General features: G+C 49.1%; 3 protein-coding genes across 3 annotated transcripts; 2 read left to right on the top strand and 1 right to left on the bottom strand.

Moving 5' to 3' along the window:
* Nucleotides 1-5,475: 5,475 nt before the first annotated feature.
* Nucleotides 5,476-8,340, bottom strand: F5J12DRAFT_865481 (acyl-CoA dehydrogenase/oxidase). Its single transcript, XM_051747034.1, has 19 exons — nt 8,096-8,340; nt 8,024-8,044; nt 7,877-7,967; nt 7,616-7,818; nt 7,496-7,561; nt 7,390-7,442; nt 7,252-7,339; nt 7,176-7,193; nt 7,063-7,114; nt 6,781-7,012; nt 6,710-6,721; nt 6,637-6,661; nt 6,416-6,585; nt 6,279-6,356; nt 6,086-6,224; nt 5,991-6,022; nt 5,816-5,936; nt 5,724-5,763; nt 5,476-5,669 (listed from the first exon to the last, which is right to left on the bottom strand). Exons 1-19 carry the CDS (start codon nt 8,141-8,143, stop codon nt 5,599-5,601), a joined length of 1,560 nt encoding a protein of 519 aa, XP_051594829.1. The 5' UTR covers nt 8,144-8,340; the 3' UTR covers nt 5,476-5,598.
* A 168-nt stretch (nt 8,341-8,508) lies between these two features.
* Nucleotides 8,509-8,781, top strand: F5J12DRAFT_690771 (uncharacterized protein; the record flags this gene model as incomplete). Its single annotated transcript, XM_051740378.1, has 1 exon — nt 8,509-8,781. A coding segment is annotated over one exon (273 nt), but the record flags the coding sequence as incomplete, so codon positions are not given.
* A 3,213-nt stretch (nt 8,782-11,994) lies between these two features.
* On the top strand, nt 11,995-12,526 carry F5J12DRAFT_728147 (uncharacterized protein; the record flags this gene model as incomplete). The annotated part of the gene is made up of 2 exons (XM_051741865.1): nt 11,995-12,149; nt 12,199-12,526. 2 exons carry the CDS (start codon nt 11,995-11,997, stop codon nt 12,524-12,526), a joined length of 483 nt encoding a protein of 160 aa, XP_051594827.1.
* Between the last annotated feature and the right edge of the window lie 6,941 nt (nt 12,527-19,467).

Here is a 19,467-nt window from a genome sequence, read left to right as displayed (position 1 = left end):
CGAAGTCGGGAACAGGTTGAACTCTTCGAGATATTCCCACCTTCAGAGCACTACCAAATAACACCTCAGGCAGTTCAAGCATGTCACAGGATCTGACGACTTCACGGTCAATTACATCATTCAGAGAAGGTATGTGTCCATGCTGTTCGTCGCGGTCGAAACGAATCGTTCTCTCGTCAACCCATCCACCCGAGCTTGAGCCTGCATCTTCTGTCAAATCGCACCTGGTTCCATTCCTGTGTCAGAGCTTATTGGCATCAGCTCCTTCGGAATCTAATACTGTGTTTACACTTTCACCCCTAAGACTCGAGCCTTCAAGCCACACCTCATTCCGGCGGATATCTGCTTCCTCGACGACGTCGCGCCGCAGACAGACAGCCTTTTGATATCCTGAATGATGAAGGAGAAGTAAAGCTGAAGGATGTGGTTGCATCTGCCAAGGCCGTGGGGGCGAATTTGTAGGTCTTCTAAGAATAAGAGTCAGGCGAGTCAAAATTGTGGAGAAGTTCATGATGCCTTGGATTACCAAATATACTCCCCCTCCCCGTCGCAGCGCCAACCTCAATCAAGTGGGCTGTGCATATTCCCCGATAGGCTGCCAGGTATCTGATCTCTCTCCCAGTGACATGGCATGCCAGCTGCGAAGGGGACGAGGTGGCCTCTGTCTGGGCTCACCGCCATGCCACGCGCCGCGGTGACACACAACTTTTCCATGTGATACGGGCGGTCCGCGAAGGTCATGGTGCGTCATCAAGCGTGGCCCTCGCCATCCTCGACGTCAACAACAGCTGGAATCGGACCAGGACGCAGAGGCGGCCGTTTGACCTGTGGCGCCACCGCCAATGGCAGTTACCGCGTGTTCGCGAGTCGTGAGCATCAACGCTGCCACCTGATTGGCCTCCCCACGTGTCGCGAGAACTGTAGGCCCACTGACTCGATCCCCATAATCCCCATGCCAGTTGCCTAGCACTAACATATCCGCAGTTGATCCTTTTCCGTATGCCGTGCTCTGGTTTTTGTCTGTCCATTTTCACTTGTTGCCATTTACATTTACACCTGTCACCGACACATCCATCGCAATGTTAACATCCACATCACTTGTTAAGCCCGGTCCCCGCGGTCCTGATAGTCCGATATTCTACGTATTATAACTACTCGAGAGGACAGGGTCATGACTGGGGTGTGAGTTAGTACGTGAGTACTTGAGTTGGCTATCCTGCAGCTGGTCTTCCTCAAAACGCAGCAGTTTGCAACGTGTCTACAGCATTTCAGCGCCTACTGCAACTTCAAGCCCTTTCCTCAACGTCAACGCTATCCAGAAAGTCTGAACGACATACATACTGATTTCTCAATGGCTCGTCGCATCTTTAGATCCAGAAAGCAGTCTGGCTCTGCATCCAATTCTGTTTCTGTAAGAAGTTCATTTGCCTGCAGGCAATTGTAGTTACTCATTCATCAAGAAACAGTCACAAGGTGGTGTAGCCTCGAACGCTGCAACTTCGGGCAGTGTCTCCCGGATGTCGCTTTCAAGGATGAGGCGCATCTTTCGCCAGTCGAACCAAGGCCCCATCGCAGCACAGACTGCTGACACGGGCGCCGGTGGGGGTGCTCAGGAGCAACCAGAACAAACCCAAGTGGCCCCAACTCAGGATGTGTGTGATCTACCTCAACTCATTATTGCGATGACCTTGAGTAACAACTGTGTTCGATAGATTCAAAGGCCAACCCACGGCTCGGAAACAGGGCCCATGACTGCTGCGCATGTTGTCGATACTATAGTCGGGCCATTAGGCAACGCCAGCGAAGGTGCTGTTGATCCCGCCAGTGGTGCCGGTACCGCGCTTGATCCGGTCTCGGCATTGGTAGGCAGTGAAGTCGACGCTGCTCAACAGGCCCTGGATTGCATGACGCCCATCTCAGGCACTGGCCAATTAGCCATGGAGCTTGTCGCACAGGCCGACGCTGCGGCTACCAGCATCCAAAACTTCAGTAACACATACCTCCAGCCTCTCAAAGCCTTTAATTCCGTCGTTACTAGTATCGCCAATGTACGCTCATTGCCCTACATCTAATCACGAGTTCTGATATAAGGGTGCAGGTTCACCCCTATGCCCAGATTGCGCTGGGAATCTTGACCGCTGCTGCTCAGGTAGGTGTTCACACCCCGGTTGTATGTGCTGCGCGCCTCACGCGTCCCTCTGTAGTCACTTCTCAATCAAGTTAACCTGGACAGAGATGTGTCCGACCTCCTGGATACAGTTAAAACAGTCTATGGATTTCTTCTGGAAGACAATACCATTCGAAAAATTGATAGTATGAAGGAAACTTTGGGGAAGATTGCACAGGTGATTAGCGATGCGGCCCGATTTGTCAAGGGTTACTCGGAGACGAAAAATTTCTGTACGTTGGTTGCACCTTTTATCGCAAGCCTGATTCGAATTCTTCTCAGGGAAGAGACTAGGAAAGAACATAATTTCGGAGACGCAGACCACGACCGATGGTTACGTCAAGTTGCTGAACTCCTTGATGCAACAGTACCGGGACCTTGCGATCCGGGATATTCATATCAACGTGCACCACGTACTTGAAGGTCTGAAGCGCGCGCGCGGTGAACTGGACCTCGTACGCGGGGATCTGGGTCTCGTACATGGGGATCTGAGAGAGATGAATCTGGAAGGCATGGCCTATGCAGGAGGTGCGGGTGTCAATAAGATGAAGAGCTGCCTAGATGGCACCAGAACTGAGATCCTCACGGAGATCGTCAGTTGGATCCACAACAGCAATGAAGATGCTCCACGAATTTTCTGGCTGTATGGGCAGGCCGGCAGAGGGAAGTCTGCCATCGCGCACACCATTTCCTTGTGGCTCAAGGATACCGGAGGGTTCGGGTCGTGCTTTTGCTTCGCCCGTGATAGGCAGGCTGAGCATCGCGAGGAAAAGATATTTACCACCATTGCACGTGATCTGGCGGACCGCGACCGCACATTCCGGCGAGCACTGGCTGACATACTTGCGGAGGACCATTCCCTCAAGACTACATCTGACGTTACGCTACAGTGGGAGAAGCTGATTTTGGAGCCGTTGTCGAAGGCGTCGAGTACTATCATTGGAAGCATGGTCGTGGTGATCGACGCGCTGGACGAGAGTGGTGCGGAACCCTCACGGCGCCACATCTTGTCTGTGCTTGGATCACTGGCGAATGACCTCCCTCCCAACCTTCGCGTCTTCATAACATCCCGTCCATTGCCGGACATTGAACATATATTGAGAGCTGCTCGACATGTGAAGGCAACATCCTTGGACGACGTTTTTGCAGGGTGGACAGAACGCGATATCCGTCTATATGTTTCCGAACAACTTGGGCGCCTTCCAGAAATCAGGGACACCGAAGTTCAGAGGGTTTCCCAAAAGGCAGACTGCCTTTTTGAATGGGCCCGTCTGGCCTGCGATTTCATCAAGTCAAACCAAGCCGGGACAACTGTGCGGGAACGCTATGATGAGGTGATTACTCTCGAGTCCGAAGAGGGAAAAACGCTCTTGGATGCCACTTACTCGACAGTCCTGAAGAACACTATCCCCGATTCTACGAAAGCTCGTCAACGATATCGCTCAGTGATGGGTCAAGTTGTAATGACACTTGAACCTCTATCTATGGGGGCGTTGAATCACATCCGCAAACAGTTCCCAAACGAACAGGATCGCTATGATGTTGTCATCCTCGAGTTCATGTCCCCGGTGCTTGGGGGCATTACAGATCGCTCCTCTCCTGTCCGACCCCTCCATGCATCCTTTTACGACTTCCTAACTGACCATTCACGGAGTGGGGCCTACTTCATTGACACCTCTTGCCCATATACCCTAGCTGTTGCCACCTTGCGAATCCTGCGTGATGACCTTCGGTTCAACATTTGTGGACTGGAAGGTTCCTACTTGAGCAATGCAGAGGTCGCAGATTTACCAGGGAGAATTAGCGAGAACATTCCACCTTATCTATCCTACTCTTGTCAATTCTGGTCCCAACATCTGCAGAGGACTAGGTTTGACTCGGTGCTTACACAGTTGGTAAAGGACCTTGTGGGAAGTGAAAAGCTTCTGTTTTGGCTTGAGGCTATGAGCCTGCTGGGTGGAGTTAGAAATACTACTGCAGCGCTTATCTCTACCAGAAGATGGCTCTTGCTGAGTTTGTCATAGTTCTTTGTATTTCATGTTGTCTGACTTGAGATGGAAGAACCAAGATGACATTGAGAATACTGTATGTCTGGTAGAAGATGGAATCAGGTTTATTCAAAGCTCCAGTGGTGCAATTGCCCACAGTGCACCACATCTGTATGTCTCTGCACTGGCCTTCATTCCTAGGAAGACAACACTGTCAATGATGCTCATGACCAATTTTTCTTCCCTTCCTGGAGTTGTAGGAGGTCCAGAACACTGGTTGGCCACTCAACTGCTTGGCTTGGAGGGGCATACAGATGGAGTCTGGTCAGTTGCATTCTTCCCTGATGGCAAGAGGATTATGTCAGACTCACAGGACAAGACTGTGAGGGTCTGGGATGCTGAAAGAGGTGTGGAGATTGGGAGCTGCCTTGAGGGGCATACAGGTGCAGTCTTTTCAGTTGCATTCTCCCCTGATGGCAAGAGGGTTGTGTCAGGCTCTTGGGACAAGACTGTGAGGGTCTGGGATGCTGAAAGAGGTGTGGAGATTGGCAGCCACCTTGAGGGGCATACTGATGCAGTTGATTCAGTTTCATTCCCTCCTGATGGCAGGAGTATTGTTTCAGGCTCATTGGATCAGCAGTTGATGTTTCCCATGTCCAATTTGAGTGATGAACCTCAAGTTCTATCTGACAAACCAGATGGTGAGCATAACAAACTTGTGATGTACTTGGCTTTACAAAAGCAATTACAGTTAACAGGTCATGTCACATTTGTTTTTCACCTGTCCCTTCATGTGCACTTGGTGACAGTGAACAACTTATTGATGGGCTCCTCCAGGGAGATGGCCTTACATGGGTTGAACCAGTTAAGCTTCACCATGATGGTTGGATCAAAGGCCCCTAGGGTGAATTACTGCTTTGGATACCTGTAGGATTGAGGTCTCCATGGTACACAATGAGGACCAAAGTGGTCATACCCAGAGGTTGTTGCATAGAGTTGAACTTGAGCCAATGGTTCATGGGTATCAGTGGCATAAATTTACAGGCCAATTGCAAAGGTGGCCATTTAACTGTAGTCTGCATGGCAGCATTCCATCATACACACCTGTCCTGTACTAGGTTGCACTCTACTTTTTGTCTGTTTCCACTTGCTGCTGTTTACATTTCTCACCAATGCATCCAATACACACCACATCTCTATATGCAACTACTCGAGGGAACAAGTGACATTGATGCAGCTTGGAGTCTCCAGTGAAGCCGTATGCCACAGTTGCTGCACAAATCACGTTGCACCACAACTCAGCTCAGATGTTTACTTTCTGGGAAGGGATTGCATAGTTGAGGCATAATGAAATTTATTACAGGCAAACATTACACGCGGTCTAGCAAATGAACAACCCGTCTTCCCTTTACAGTGGGTTTTCGCGGAGTCGGTGTGCGGTGACTACAGTTTGGCATTCTTCGGCATCGCTCTTATTGCCTGTCGCACACCAAGATCGGCCAAGACGTCTTCGGCTACGAAGCACTATTTGTAAATCATAAATAGTATGATGCAGCGAGATTCCTTACCTCCTCCGAGAAGGGAATCAAACGTGACAGTCCGGTAGTACTGTGCGGTTGTCAACACTACATTAGGAGGAATTCAGGCAGGGACCACCTACACGCTCGACAAATTTGCCCATGCCTGTTTTGGTGATACCACGGCCACCAAACACTTGAACGGCATCTCGAGCGGTATCTTGTGCACACCGCGTGCTGTGGCTCTTCAAAAATGCTATCGGACTATCTCATATGTCAATGCATTACTAGGGACAAACAGTCAGAGATACAACTTACCCGGCCAACTTCTGAGATTGTTGTTTGTATGTCTGACCAATTGTCGATCAATATCAAGCAATCATGGCACACGAAGTGATGAGTCGACGACTGACCATATGCGTCATTTGATACGTGATGCTCTCTAGCCAGCTCTGCATGCTCTCGGTCCGTGCGATCATCGCTGCAATCTTAGCGCGGATGACCGGCTGTGAGATGAGTGGCTTTCCAAATGCCTTCCGTTGCGTCGCCCACCTGTACAACTAGTTCAACATGGTGCTAGGTATGCCGAGTCTGATATATACACACTTCAGACATTCTTCAATCATCATGCGCTGAGCACTTGTTGAGCTGCAGCAAACGGACCAACGCTCGTGGTTGAAGTTGCTGGAATCGAGAAGTCCCGTCAATTGCGCATTACTTGTAATATTTCAATGCAATTTCACCTAAGGATAACGAAGCTACCACCACCAACTTCTCCTAGGGTGTTGCTAGTCGGCACCCGGACGTTGTCAAACGTGATGTATGCCGTTCCCGCGGAAGTGGAGTAACTTGTCTTGATTTGGCGCGTCTCGATGCCAGGTCCACGCTCGACCAATATGACGGTAAGCCCATCCTTAAAAAAAGCAGGTCAAAGACAGCCACGCAATAAACGAACAGCACACACATCGGTTCTGCATGCCACCGTGAAGCTAACAAATGATCAAGCAGCGCTCAAAGCAGCCTACGAATTTACTCACTAATCAGCGAACCTGGCAACAGAGACTTACGTGAGCTGCGCAGCACCAAAAGGGCGGAAATCGGCACTAACGTGCCATTGGTAATCCACTTCTTTGTTCCGTTGATGATCCACTCCTTGCCATCTTCACTTAAGACAGCTGTCGTCTGAAGTCCCATGACGTCGCTCCCGGCCACTGCCTCGGAAACGGCGAGGCAGATGAACTTCTTCCCAGCCAGGATATCTGGTACGATGCGAGCCTGAAGCTCTGGAGAGCCGAAGTTGAGTACGGGGGGCAGACCGATGACATTCCCGCTGAGCATGCCTGAAAATAGAGCAGTTAGTTCAGAACGAGCACCATAACCGGCGACTCACCATCACCGTAACCTCGTGCACTGCATCTCACAAGCTCCTGTGTGATGATCAACTGTAACGTAGCCAATGAGTATAAATGGATAATGTCTTATGTCACAGCTATTGATCCTGACCCCATGGAAATAATCAAACTATGTCCAAATTCAATCACGTCAGAGCTCAAAATGCGAACAGAGATGTACAACCAACCTCTTCTGGCTTGACGATACCACCCATCAATACACGGCCCTTGAGGTGTTTTCCAGGACCAAGTCGCATTGCATGCAAGTTCATGTCTCTGACAACAAACCGTTATCCGACATCGGTTTCGGACCAGAGTCGACTTACGCCATTTTGTCAAAGACAACCTGACTTGGTCGCTTGCCGTCTTCCTCCCGGAGCTTTCAGTAGTATACGTAAGAGCGTAGAGCAGATTGAAACCGAAACTTCATACCTGAGCATCGGGATACACGACTTCATCTACGAACAGCCTGACAGCCTTTTGGAACTGTCGATGATTCTGGAGGGTTGGGATTAACGGCGATAATCTAGTCCAGCTAAGCTCCACACGTACATCTGAGTAGTACGGACTGTGATATCCTGGAGAAAGCCAAGTGGGTTCGGCATAAGGTACTTGACTCAGTTCACCAATCTTGCGACCGAATATGACACTCTTCTGCGCTTTGATTGTGCCGATCTGGAGGCGTTTGTACTGCGGACGCTCCAACACCTCATGTCGGTGAAGCCCATAGAAAGCGTCTGTGGCAACCTTCCCGGCTGATGGCGAGCATGAATATGGTACCAGTGGCATGCTATGTCCTAGCCGACAACTCACCGACTCCTTTATCAATCAGCACAGCTATACCGCCAGGGTGGAGGTCCTTGAACTGCGTCAGGTCGTACACCTTCGAGTCGATGACGACCCACTACTCAATTGTCAGATATTTTCTCGCAAAGTCACCGCAGTAATAAAACCACGTACCAGATCGCCGGGTTTATTATGCTATAGAGGTTGAGAACGATGACCTCATACTAGTACGACGGGGACACTCACCTGCGCAACCTCTTCGAGGGTAAACTCCTTGAGCTCTCTTGCAGCCATAGTTTCAGCTACAGAACTTGAATAAAATTCGTTGGTAAGATGTGATTTGGCGCTTGATGCATCGTTGCGAGGACGCTATTTAAACAACTGCAGGCGTCCTCGTAAGACACCTTCGCCGGCGTCATAAGCCTGTGTCGTCACGTGACCTCGCCCACGTCCTTAGATCGCGGAGTTGCCTTATTCGGATTGACTGTGTTACATAATTTGCTGGTTACATTTTTGCTAGTGAAAAAGTGTAGTCCAACGGAAGAGGAACGGCACCTCCTGCGGGTCGCGCGCGAAATCGGCATACTCATTAACGGAAAACCGCTCCTTCACATTCTCCGACTGGCTGCTGCAATGTCAGTGGTTTCCTCAAAGTCGGCAAGAACGATGCGGCGCCAATCTCCCGCTTACCATCAGATGTCCTTGATATCATTTTTGACGAGCGTCGTCGTGTGCTTCTCCGGTGGACAGGTTTCCGCAGTCCTCTTCCCATCGAGGTGCAACTATCGCACGTATGTCGAAGATGGCGTCAAGTGGCTTTGAACACTCCCTCTCTATGGAACACTCTACGGATCCTGATCCTTCACAGGGAAAGCGCTATCAGAACCTACTTACATCGCCGCTGTCCTTTCAGCGTCCATTTGGGACCCCAAATATCAGATGGCAGCATTATGGATGTCATCACTTCCGAGTTAATGCCACGCATTGACCGGTTCCGCGAGTTAATCTTGGACGCCAAGGACCGTCAAGAACTTCGCGCGTTGCTTTCTCACCTCGTAACCACGGTCGCTCCCTCTCTTCAGCAGCCAAAGATAACCAGTAATGGCCTTGTGCATGGTCAGGGGATCTTATCCCTCCATAGAAATATTCAAACGAGGCGTTCCACTGCTTTCGGATGCACGCCTCAGTGCTCTTCCCATCACCTTACCTCCGGCTGCGGTTTCAACACTCCACTTTGGACCGTTTCCTGGACCTGGAATACCCCTTTCTCGGAGTCATTCGCTCAACATAATTACCCCTGTCGCTTCCTCGCTCACCGTGGTCTATTTGAAGGGATTCCTAAGTGGCTTCCAGAAGAACCCGGAATGCGTTCTTCCTGTTCATATGGTGCCTTGACTTCGACCCTAGTGAACTAGTTGGAGAGGTGGCATGAATGGGAATGGATGAATACTTCAAAGATTTACCAGCGTGATTCCCATCGCAGTTGCATCACACATTTAGCAAAGCTCTGCGCCATTCTTTAGGGAGACCTGAGTTAGCATCCTGTGCGACATGAGCGATGAGATCAAGCATTGCATTGACATGTTGATTGAGTACTGCGTCGAGTGCAATTTCTACGAACTTGAATTCGCCTAGTGTGCGAAAGAGGGACCAGGGTGTTTCATCGACCTGTGATGTAGACTACTTAATACGAGCATGGAACTCTTCGTAAGACTGACAGAATGGTGGTTGATCGCTTCTCGGATGAAACCTGGTCTTGAATTCAGGAACTTCCGCCACACTATATAGAGCGAGTAGGAAGCGTCTGCACATCTCAAGGAATTGCTAGCAGTTCATAAATGCATCGAGGCGAAGACATACCTGGAGATTGGGGCATGTCGCTGTCAATGAGTTCATTGTAATTCGGCTTCATAGCCATCTCGACTCCAACCAGACGCAGTTTAGTTTGTCTTACAACATAATTACAAGTTGGACTGATCAGATTCATCAACGTCAAACATTCCTGTTGCCATGCGGCGAGTTTCGGGCTCTCGGCCCTGCGAGTTGAGTTCTGGTACTCCCAATGCAGACCAACATACATACCTCTTCGTTTCTCTTCGTACTGACGTCTGAAAGTTCTTTGAGCTTCCTACGACTTGCTTCGTGCTGCTTAAAACCAGTTGTCTGAAATTTCCTGTAACAGTGTGGGCACCAATGGAGAACCTTGTTGTCCCGTTGAGCATTTTGACGGGGGTGGGTGTTGTGGGAGCGTGCCAGGAGAGGACCTTGCAGGGTGTCTTACCTTCTGGTCACACGGCTGAGACTCATCTCAATATTAATACTGCGCTGCAGCTGGAAGAGGAGTGTACTTGTCTGTTGCAGTCTCAGCCAGCCTCTCAGAACACAGTCCCGTTACTATCGGCATCTTCTCAGAGACCCTACAATGGCATTCTGTCACGTATTCTCAATATCAGACGATGCAGCCCTCTATCAGCTTCTGCCTTCGCACGGCAAATACCTTCCACTTTCAACCCAGATCTCAATACTACGCTATGGGGTACGGCTTCCTCGACCTTTGGGTCTTCACCCGTCCAAACTTAATCACCTCCCACATTCTCTCGAGACAGCCCTACCACTGATCAATTCCCTTATCGACCTCAGTATCCTGCCGATTTCAACTCATCTAACCTTCCTCAGTCCAACGCACCCACGCATCCTCCAGCCACCGTGAACGAATCAACCTGGGCCTATGCAGTTCTCACTTTCGCAGCCACTTCCGCACCGTCAATCCGACTTGCGGGCTCGTTTGTACGGGGCCAAAGGTACAGCTCAGCCACGCAAACGACCAATACCAGCAGATGACGGTGCCGATTCCTCTAACGAACATGAAAACGCTACCAAACAAAAACCGTACGTGTTTTTGGTAATCGACGCATCACATATCTCACAGACGTCGGAGGCATTAGGGATAGTGCATACAGTCGCGGCAGGGGCTTGAAGGCAACTTGCAAGCAAGCCTGGAGCTCTCGGCATCTACAATTCCTCTCTTAGCTTCGATGTGGATCTGTTGGAGATACGACGTGAATTGCAAGCGTTGCGCGCAAGCCAATATGGAATGTGTCATACCGGACCGAAAACCTCGTCGCCGTCCTCCGGGCGTGTAACAGTTTCCCAATCGTGTCGAGGTTGATGACGACGGTTGTATAGTAAACGAGAGGTATTACTGAAGCAAATTCGCGAACAAGCTTCCCAAATTGTAGAACTTATGGCAAAACTGGAGCGATCAAATCAATCCGCAGGCACTTCTCAAGCCGTGGTCAGCCCTTCAGAGTCACAATCACCTCCTTCTACGGCAATAGACACCAATGCGGTGGACGTCGTACCGAAACAAGAAGTACAGGACTGGATTTCAAAGGCTAGAGAATCATTGCGGACTTTTGGTGGGCTGATACCTGCTCCTAGCCCTACTATTATACATCGAGGAAATGGCCACGCTTCCACCGATGGCGAAGATGACGAAGATTTTCCAAACGATTCCGAATATGACACCGCGGAAGACGATTGGCCTAAAGATGGGGGGTCACCCGCACACTCCACCAAAAAGAAGGATGCATCTGCTCCACAACTCATCCCTAATGATGAAGCTCCTTACGGCCTTATGGCTTGTATGTCGATCAAGGCAGGTGCTAGACGGAGGAACGCGGAACCCGAGTCTTCCGATGCAGTGGGAGTTACGAATGCAGATTTCTTCAGGCCTAGTCCGTTTTTCCTGTTCTCACGCCGATGTTATGAGTTGACAATAACACCATAGGCCCTGACCCAGACCTATATGTACAAGTGAACTTTCCCATAACGTGCACCTTTCTCATATCCCGGCCTGCAGTATTATTACAGTGCACATGCGGACGCATTTTTCGATACGTGAGTTCCATTGCGAGCATGACTATATCCTCGCTTAACGTCATTCCAGATACTTTCAGAAGATGAACCCATCCGTATCATTACTAGACCGTTACCTTCATACCCCTCAGTATGTCACCATGCGCAGTCCCTTCCTCTTCACCGTCGGTAGGGGACCTCAATGATTGCCTAGTTGCGGAAGTGACTGACAGTAATGTAGTGTGTGCGACTGCGTCACGAAGAGACCAGAGCTTTATGGACAATTGATGCAGTATGCTCAACTTGCAGCTGGCACGGCACTCATATCAGGCCCGAAAAATGAGGAGATCTGTTCTGCGTACCTGCTCGTGCAGTTATATCCGGTGCCTCCGAAACATTGGGAAGAAGATCGGGGATGGATATATCTTGGCGTTGCCATCTGGTAGGTTTGCTTACAGGTCTACGGTTTGCAACAAACTAAACATCCGAAGTAGGATCGCGCAAGACATCAATCTCAACTGCCCCATGACTGCGAAGCCCCTCAACCAGCATCACACACGTCGTCTCCTCAGCCGTACACAAATCTGGTTGAATTGTTTCAACTTGGATCGGTCCACGGGTACCCAGTATGGCAAGCGGGCGATCATCCCAAATTCGGACTACGTCGCTCGACACTGTGATATGTGGTGGCAATTGTCGCCCTATGATCTCAGTGGATTTGATATCCAAACATGCATATATAACATGGAGCTGAGGTTAATGGCGGTTTTCATGGCGAAGATATATAGCGACCGGGTTCTTCAACACCCTCCTCTCTGAAGGTGGGAATAGGTCGAATTCTTCGAGATTCCCACCTACAGAGTACTACCAAATAACACTTCAGGTACTATAAGCGTGCCAAAGGATGTGAAGACTTCACTGCACGCTACATTATTCACAGAAGGTGTGTTCATGTTATTCGCTGCAATCGAAACGAATCGCTCTCTGGTCGACCTCTCCGCCCGAGCCCGAGCTGATGGCATCCATCAAATCGCATCCGGCATCATCCCCATGTCAAAACTTATTGACATCAGCTCCTTCGGAACCCAGTTCTATGTTTACACCTTCAGCACTAAGACTCGAGCGGTTGAGCCGCACCTCATTTCGGCGGATGCCCCAACTGTTGCGCTGCAGGACAGACGGGGCTTTTGATATCTTGATTTACGGAGGAGACGTGAAGCTGAAGGAGGTGGTTGCAGCTGTGAAGGCCATGGGGGCAAATTTGTAGGTCTTATACGAATAAGAGTCAGACAACTGGGAATCGCGTAGAAGTTCATGATGCCTTGGATTACCGAATATGCTCCCCCTCCCCGTCACAGCGCCAACCTCAATCACAATCATTGGCGACCACCAGCAAATGGTTTGCAGTTCCAAACATATCAGCCAGGTTCCCAGGCGGGACAAGGACACCAAGGGAGGTCCAGAAGGACATCGTTCGCCACTGGATCGAGGGTGATCCACATCTCGGATAGAATTTTAAGAGACTAGTCCCCAATCTGATCTCCGTGGGTGCAACCGGCCGCTAAAAGTCAACCATTATACGCGAGGTGTCATTCCCAGACCAGCAAGTGGGCTTGTGCGTATTCCCCGATAGGCTGCCGGGTATTTGATCTCTCTCCCAGTAATATGGCATGCCAGTTACGAAGGGGACGAGGTGTCCTCCGTCTCGGCTCACCACCATGCCATCCGCCGCGCTGACACCCAGCTTTTCCATGTGATACAGGCGGTCCGTGAAGGCCATAGTGCAGTAGCGTGGCCCTTGCTGTCCTTGACGTCAGCAGAAACCGGAATCGGAACAAGACGCAGAGGCGGCCGTTTGACCTGTAGCGCCGCCGTTAATGGCGGTATGCTCGCGAGTCGTGAGTATCGACGCTGCCACCTGACTGGCCTCCCCACTTGTGGCGAGATCTGTGGGCCCATTGACTCGATCCCCATACCAGTTGTCTAGCACCAGCATATCTGCAGTTGATCCTTTCCTATTTACGTCTGTCACCAACACATCCATCGCAATATTACATAATATTCACATCACTTGTTGAATCCCCATGGTCCTATTAGTCCGATAATCTACACCACCGTTATAACTACTCGAGAGGACAGGATCGTGATTTGTGTGAGTTAGTGAGTACTTGAGTTGGCCATGGTGCAGCTGGTTGTTGTGTCAATAATGTCAATAATGGCACAGCAATTCACAACCTGTCTACAGTGTTTCCATGCTTACTGTGACTTCATGTGCTTTCCTGTCATATTCATCTACAGTATATGCTGGAGGAGCACAAGCAGCACCTCCAGATAGTGTTTAAACACTGTGCCAGGCTGACTTCTTCCTTGAGAGGGAGAAGTGTGACTTATACACCAAGAAACTTGACTGCCTTGGGCACATACATCAGGAAAATAACACTTTACTATTTTTGACTTTTTGTGACTAATGTGACTTTTTGGGAAGGAATCTACTATCATTACCCATGTCCTGCAGGCATGGCTGCACTTTTCTTGCTGATTTTGGTCTTGTTCAAACCACCTAATACATAGCTTTCAGTAGATACCACATACATTCAAATTGATGGAGGTTCCAAAGAGATTTTTCTCTCAGACAGTGTGCATCACACCAATGGCTCAATATCTCTGAATTTTCAGACATTGTCTAGTCTTCCTGGCTTAGATATATCATCACTTAGTTGTCTCAATAGATTCTGTTCTCTTTTCATTCTTCAAAATGCTGTATATGGTCAAAAAAAAGTACAGATAGTAGGTTCCTTCCCAAAAAGTCACAAATAGTCACAATAGTCACAAAAAAATCAAAAAAAGTCACAGAAAGGTCAAAAATAGTAAAGTGTTAATTTCCTGATGTAATTGATGCCAAGGGCATGCATGCAGACAGAGAGAAAATGTCTCAAATTAGGAACTGGAGATTACCTAAGTTGCTCAATGAGGTTCAATGGTTCATTGGCCTCATAGAATACCTGGCACAATTTATGCCAGATATTTCAGCATACATGACACCACTGACTGGGATACAAAGGAATGGACATCCATTCCTGTGGAGGGAAATCCATGACTGATGCTTCCAGATGATAAAAGATCTGGCATGTAAGTACCCAGTGCTACAGCCAATCAATGTGCAAAAAGAAGAGCCCATATGGCTCATCTGTGATGCATCACTCTATGGAGTGGGTGCACTGTATGGACAAGGGCCCAAGTGGAAGACCTTCCATCCAGCAGGCTTCATGTTAAAAAAGTTGAGTGACCCCCAACAAAATTACAGAACCTTTGAGTGTCATGACCATGACATCAGCATAAGCCCCTAACACCTACTCCACCCTCTTCTGACATGTTCCCACACTTCTCTGCCCTCTTCCAACATGTTCCTGCACTCCCCTGACCCTCCTGACACATCTCCACACCTCTCTGAGGTGCCATGTCTACATTCTGACCACCTCTGCCCACCTGTGCCTCCTCTGAGGCCTTGGTTGGCTCAGTGGAATGTTGGACTTGCAACCTTGCATTCTAGATAGGGTTCTGTCCTTGTGTTGGTTTTTCTCCATTCTTCTGCTCCATTGGTATTTACCCTCTCTCCCTTGTCATAGTAGTTCCCTTGTCTCAGTTAAGGTCCCCATCATCCCTATCCTCTATCCCTTGTGTCAGAGGGACTGCTAACCTGTTATACATTTATTGGTTTGCATTCTACACTGCACCACCCTTGACCTACATCATATATAAGGCCACATAGTACTCTGATGTAATCAGTATGAATATTGAATAAAGTCCCCACTTCTGACTCCTTCTGAGTTCCCTCTGGAGTTTCATCTCCACTCTTCTGAGTCTGCTCTACCTCTGAAATATGAGGGCTGAGCTCATGCAAGGGGGCAGCACACTAGCTGAACCCAATGCCCTCTCATCTGACCTCTGACCTCCAACTCCAACACCTGTCTCTGAAACTTCCCTCCACACTCCTCTGCTCCTTGTTCATTGCATATCTTGCCACCCAGTGGTCAGATTCACTTCAGACTTTGACCACTGTACTCCACAGCCCAACCTGCTCCTACTCCACCCTAAGAGGAAGTCAGGGGTGTTGTGTGACTTTGACAGTATATTTGTACTCTTACTTGTGTGAGCTCTCTCACTTCCCCTACCACACACACTATGCCTCCCATGACATGTCTCTGACAACAGGATGCTACCAAGGCCCTTGCTACAGCCTTGGAAAACCCCTGATGTCTCCCTTTGGTTGTTGGGCCCTTCCAGAGCTTCTCCAGGGGGTGCTCCAACTCTGACCCTGCACCAGACAGTGCCTCATGTGCTACACCCTCTGTCTGTCAGCAGTCTGCCCTCCACTCTCTGCCACCTCCTGTCATCATTCACCCTGGTGGAGATGGACCAGGTGACCCCAACAATGACCCCAACAATCCTGACTACCATCCTGATGATGGGCCAGATGATGAGGATGATCCCAACAACCTCGCAGATCCCCTTGATGACCTGGTCCTTGCTCTGACCCAGGCCATCCATGCCCTAGCCCACTCTAACCAGTGCTCCAGAGACTCCACTCTGCGAACCAAAGTCTGCAAGCCAGATACCTTTGATGGGTTTGACCATAAAAAACTCCATGAGTTCTTGGTCCAGTGTGAGCTCAATTTCCAGGACTGCCCTCAGGCATTCTGCTCTGACCAAGCCAAGGTCACATATGCACAGTCCTACCTTAAGGGCATGGCATTGGCCTGGTTTGAACCAGACCTCCTCAATCTGGATGATTAGCTTAATTGTCTGCTGTGGATGGATGACCACCGCAAGTTCCTCCATGAGCTCACTACCAATTTCAGCTCTCATGATACTGCTGCTGATGCCATCCAGCATCTGGAAAACCTGACCATGAAGGACTCTTCATGCATTGTGAAGTACTTAGTGGAGTTCAACCACTGGGCTTCTCAGGTAAAAGACTATGGTGAAGGCACACTCTGCCACTGCTTCTACTCAGGTCTCCCTGACTGCATCAAGGATGAAGTGTCCTGTGTTGGCAAGTCTGCCACCCTTCATGCACTCCATGGGTTGGCCCAGACAGTAGATGCACATTACTGGGAGCACAAGTCAGAAGTCTCCCACTCTTCCAAGCCTCCTCCTGCTGAAGGAACTCTGCTCCACACCTCTGACTCCAAGCTGAAACCCTCTGCATCATCCTCTGCCCCTAAATCTGACTCTAAAAAGGCTGAAGCACCAAAGTGCAACATCAACCATCTCCTCAGAAGGGATGGCAAGCTCACAGCAGCTGAGTGGCTCTGCTGCTTTACTGGTGGGCTGTGCCTCTTCTGTGGTGAACCTGGCCACTCTGCCAAGGATTGCCCAAAGTCGACTTCCTGCACTGCCAAGGCCCATGCTGCTAAGGCTGCCACTCTGGCTGCTCTGCCTGCAGAGAGGTCAGAGCCAAAAAATTAATCCACTCCTCCAGGGAGCCTGTATGTCCTGGAGGAAGCATTGATCCCATCTGTGCAGAAGTCCACCTCAATGCTGTCACACACCAAAGGTGTTGTGGACATGCTTACAGCTGACTCTGCCTAACTTGTCAATGAGTTGCATGCAATGCCCATGCCATGCAGATGAAGACTAAAGGCCTCATGTGTCATGACCATGCCCAGACCACCCTAGACTGGTTCTACCCTGGTCCCAACCAGTCTCATCCAACCCTTGCCCCAGTCCCAGCCTTAACCCTTTGACCCAGAAACGTGTTAGCTCATGAGGCACTGCAAGGCAGTGCCCAGTTGAGTTGTTTGCTCAGTTGATACCAGTCCAGTGTAATACCTGGCCCAGCCACAAGCCCTGCCCTGGATCCTGGTAATCCTTTGTTCATAGTCTTGCTTGATAATATTCTTTGTAACATTACTTACCAATCAGTTTACCAACCATCACTGTACTGGTGCAAACCAGTCTCCAGTGCTATGTTACACTTAGGTTACTTCTAGTATTTAAGCTATAGGATAATCTGTTTAGCCTCAGTCTGAACTCAACTTAGTCTTGTCATAACTCAGTCCCCTCTGTTCTCAGTTCTCTGTTCTCTGTCTCCTGCCTCTTGACCAGACTACAGCCCACACAAGGGAATAGCACTGTGCTGTCAGTCATTAAGTCCAACAGTCCAACCCCCTTAGTATCTCATATTATCCTCTGACCCCTGACTGGACTCTGGACTGGCTTTGGACTGGTAAAGACCTGGACTTAACATCATGCATAGAAAGACTGCTGGACATGAGCAGTCATCCTTTGCACAAGAACAAGTCATCAGTGCTAAAGAGAAAAGAGGAAGCAAGTTAAGTGCACATTAAAAGTTTTTAGTGCCCATGCACAGCATTCCAGTTTTTGTCATATCTCCACCATTTCCAAAGATATTGACTCTGTTCTCACACTTGCTTAAAGTGATCAGCCATGCAATTCTGCCTTCCAAATTTGGAGAGGATCCTCACACCCTATGTGTTTCTACAGCACTCCATCCATCAGATGCTCATTTTGCTAAGTCCATCAATAATGGCCACCCCTTCATCAATCATCTCACTTGTCTCATTTGCCAGAGACAGTGGCTACATATATCTGCCAGGTGTTTCCACCAGCTTCTGTCCTGAAGCCCCCTGATTCATTCCATCATTGTCAGCCCCATCCTGTCCCATGCAGCTTGGTTGGCATGTTCTCCTTGTCAGTATGACTTCCAGAAGGATGTTCTTTGGTTGTCTCAGGTCTGTCACTCAGTTAGAAAGGTCTTATGTAGTTGTTTCAGTCTCCCCTCTTGATGAAGCATATGGATCATTCCTCCCTGCTCCCTGCACCATCTTTATTCCAATCTCATCCATCATTCTCCCCACATTGTGACAGCTGCAGCATAATCTACTGTCCTCCAGCCTCCCTGATTGCATCCATGATGAGTATGATGTGCATCTTGCCTTCTTACTGCAGGATCCAGCAGAAGACATTCCCCCTTCTCCTTCTCCTCCATCAGAGCCCCATTCATGAAGTTTTTGTTAACTTTGCTGAGAGGATGAAAGGGTGGGAGACATGATCACATATGCTCCTGTTGCCCCATAGACCCCTGATGCCCTAGCCCCTTTGACACCTGACTCATGCCCTTCAATTCTGGAATTAATACTTCCCTATCTGGAAACACCATCCATCTGTCATGCCATCTTTGGATCTAGAGATGTCTCCACTGAGATCTGACTTGCATCACTACCCCCTAATGTGATATTAGTGTGCTTACTCAGTTTCTGACTCTATTTGACTCATTCTGTGATATTTTGACTGTCCTTGACTTGTTCATTGCCAATACTTACCAATCCTCTTTGCTTGCTTACTTTTCATTTCTTACTTACTCATCATGATTACTCAGTCCTTACTCATTACTTACCAAGTGTTTGTGTCTTGTTTGTCATAAGCTGTGCTTCCCCAACAGTATATAAACCCCCATGTACTTAGCTACAACCCCAAGTAATCCAGAAGTCACTCAGCAGTCAGTTCAGCTCTCTCTCAGGCATAACTCATTGTTGACAGTTGAGGCTCATTCAGAAGAGTCTATCTGTCATCATTCATATACTCAGTAGTTGAGGCTCATTTGGAAGGGTCTAATCTACCACCATTCTCTATCTGAAGTATCATCTGTGCTTGGTCAGCACACACACTTAGTCATCCATCCACTCCTGTGTAACTTGTCATCAACTTGTGCCAGGAGCATGTTTTATCAAAGTCCA

This window comes from Pisolithus orientalis (genome assembly GCF_024613125.1).
Source record: "Pisolithus orientalis strain OTSU chromosome Unknown F5J12scaffold_71, whole genome shotgun sequence".
Classification (NCBI taxonomy): Eukaryota; Fungi; Basidiomycota; class Agaricomycetes; order Boletales; family Pisolithaceae; genus Pisolithus; species Pisolithus orientalis.
Note: the sequence above shows the minus strand (reverse complement) of the source record. Positions and strands in the feature narration are given on the sequence as shown.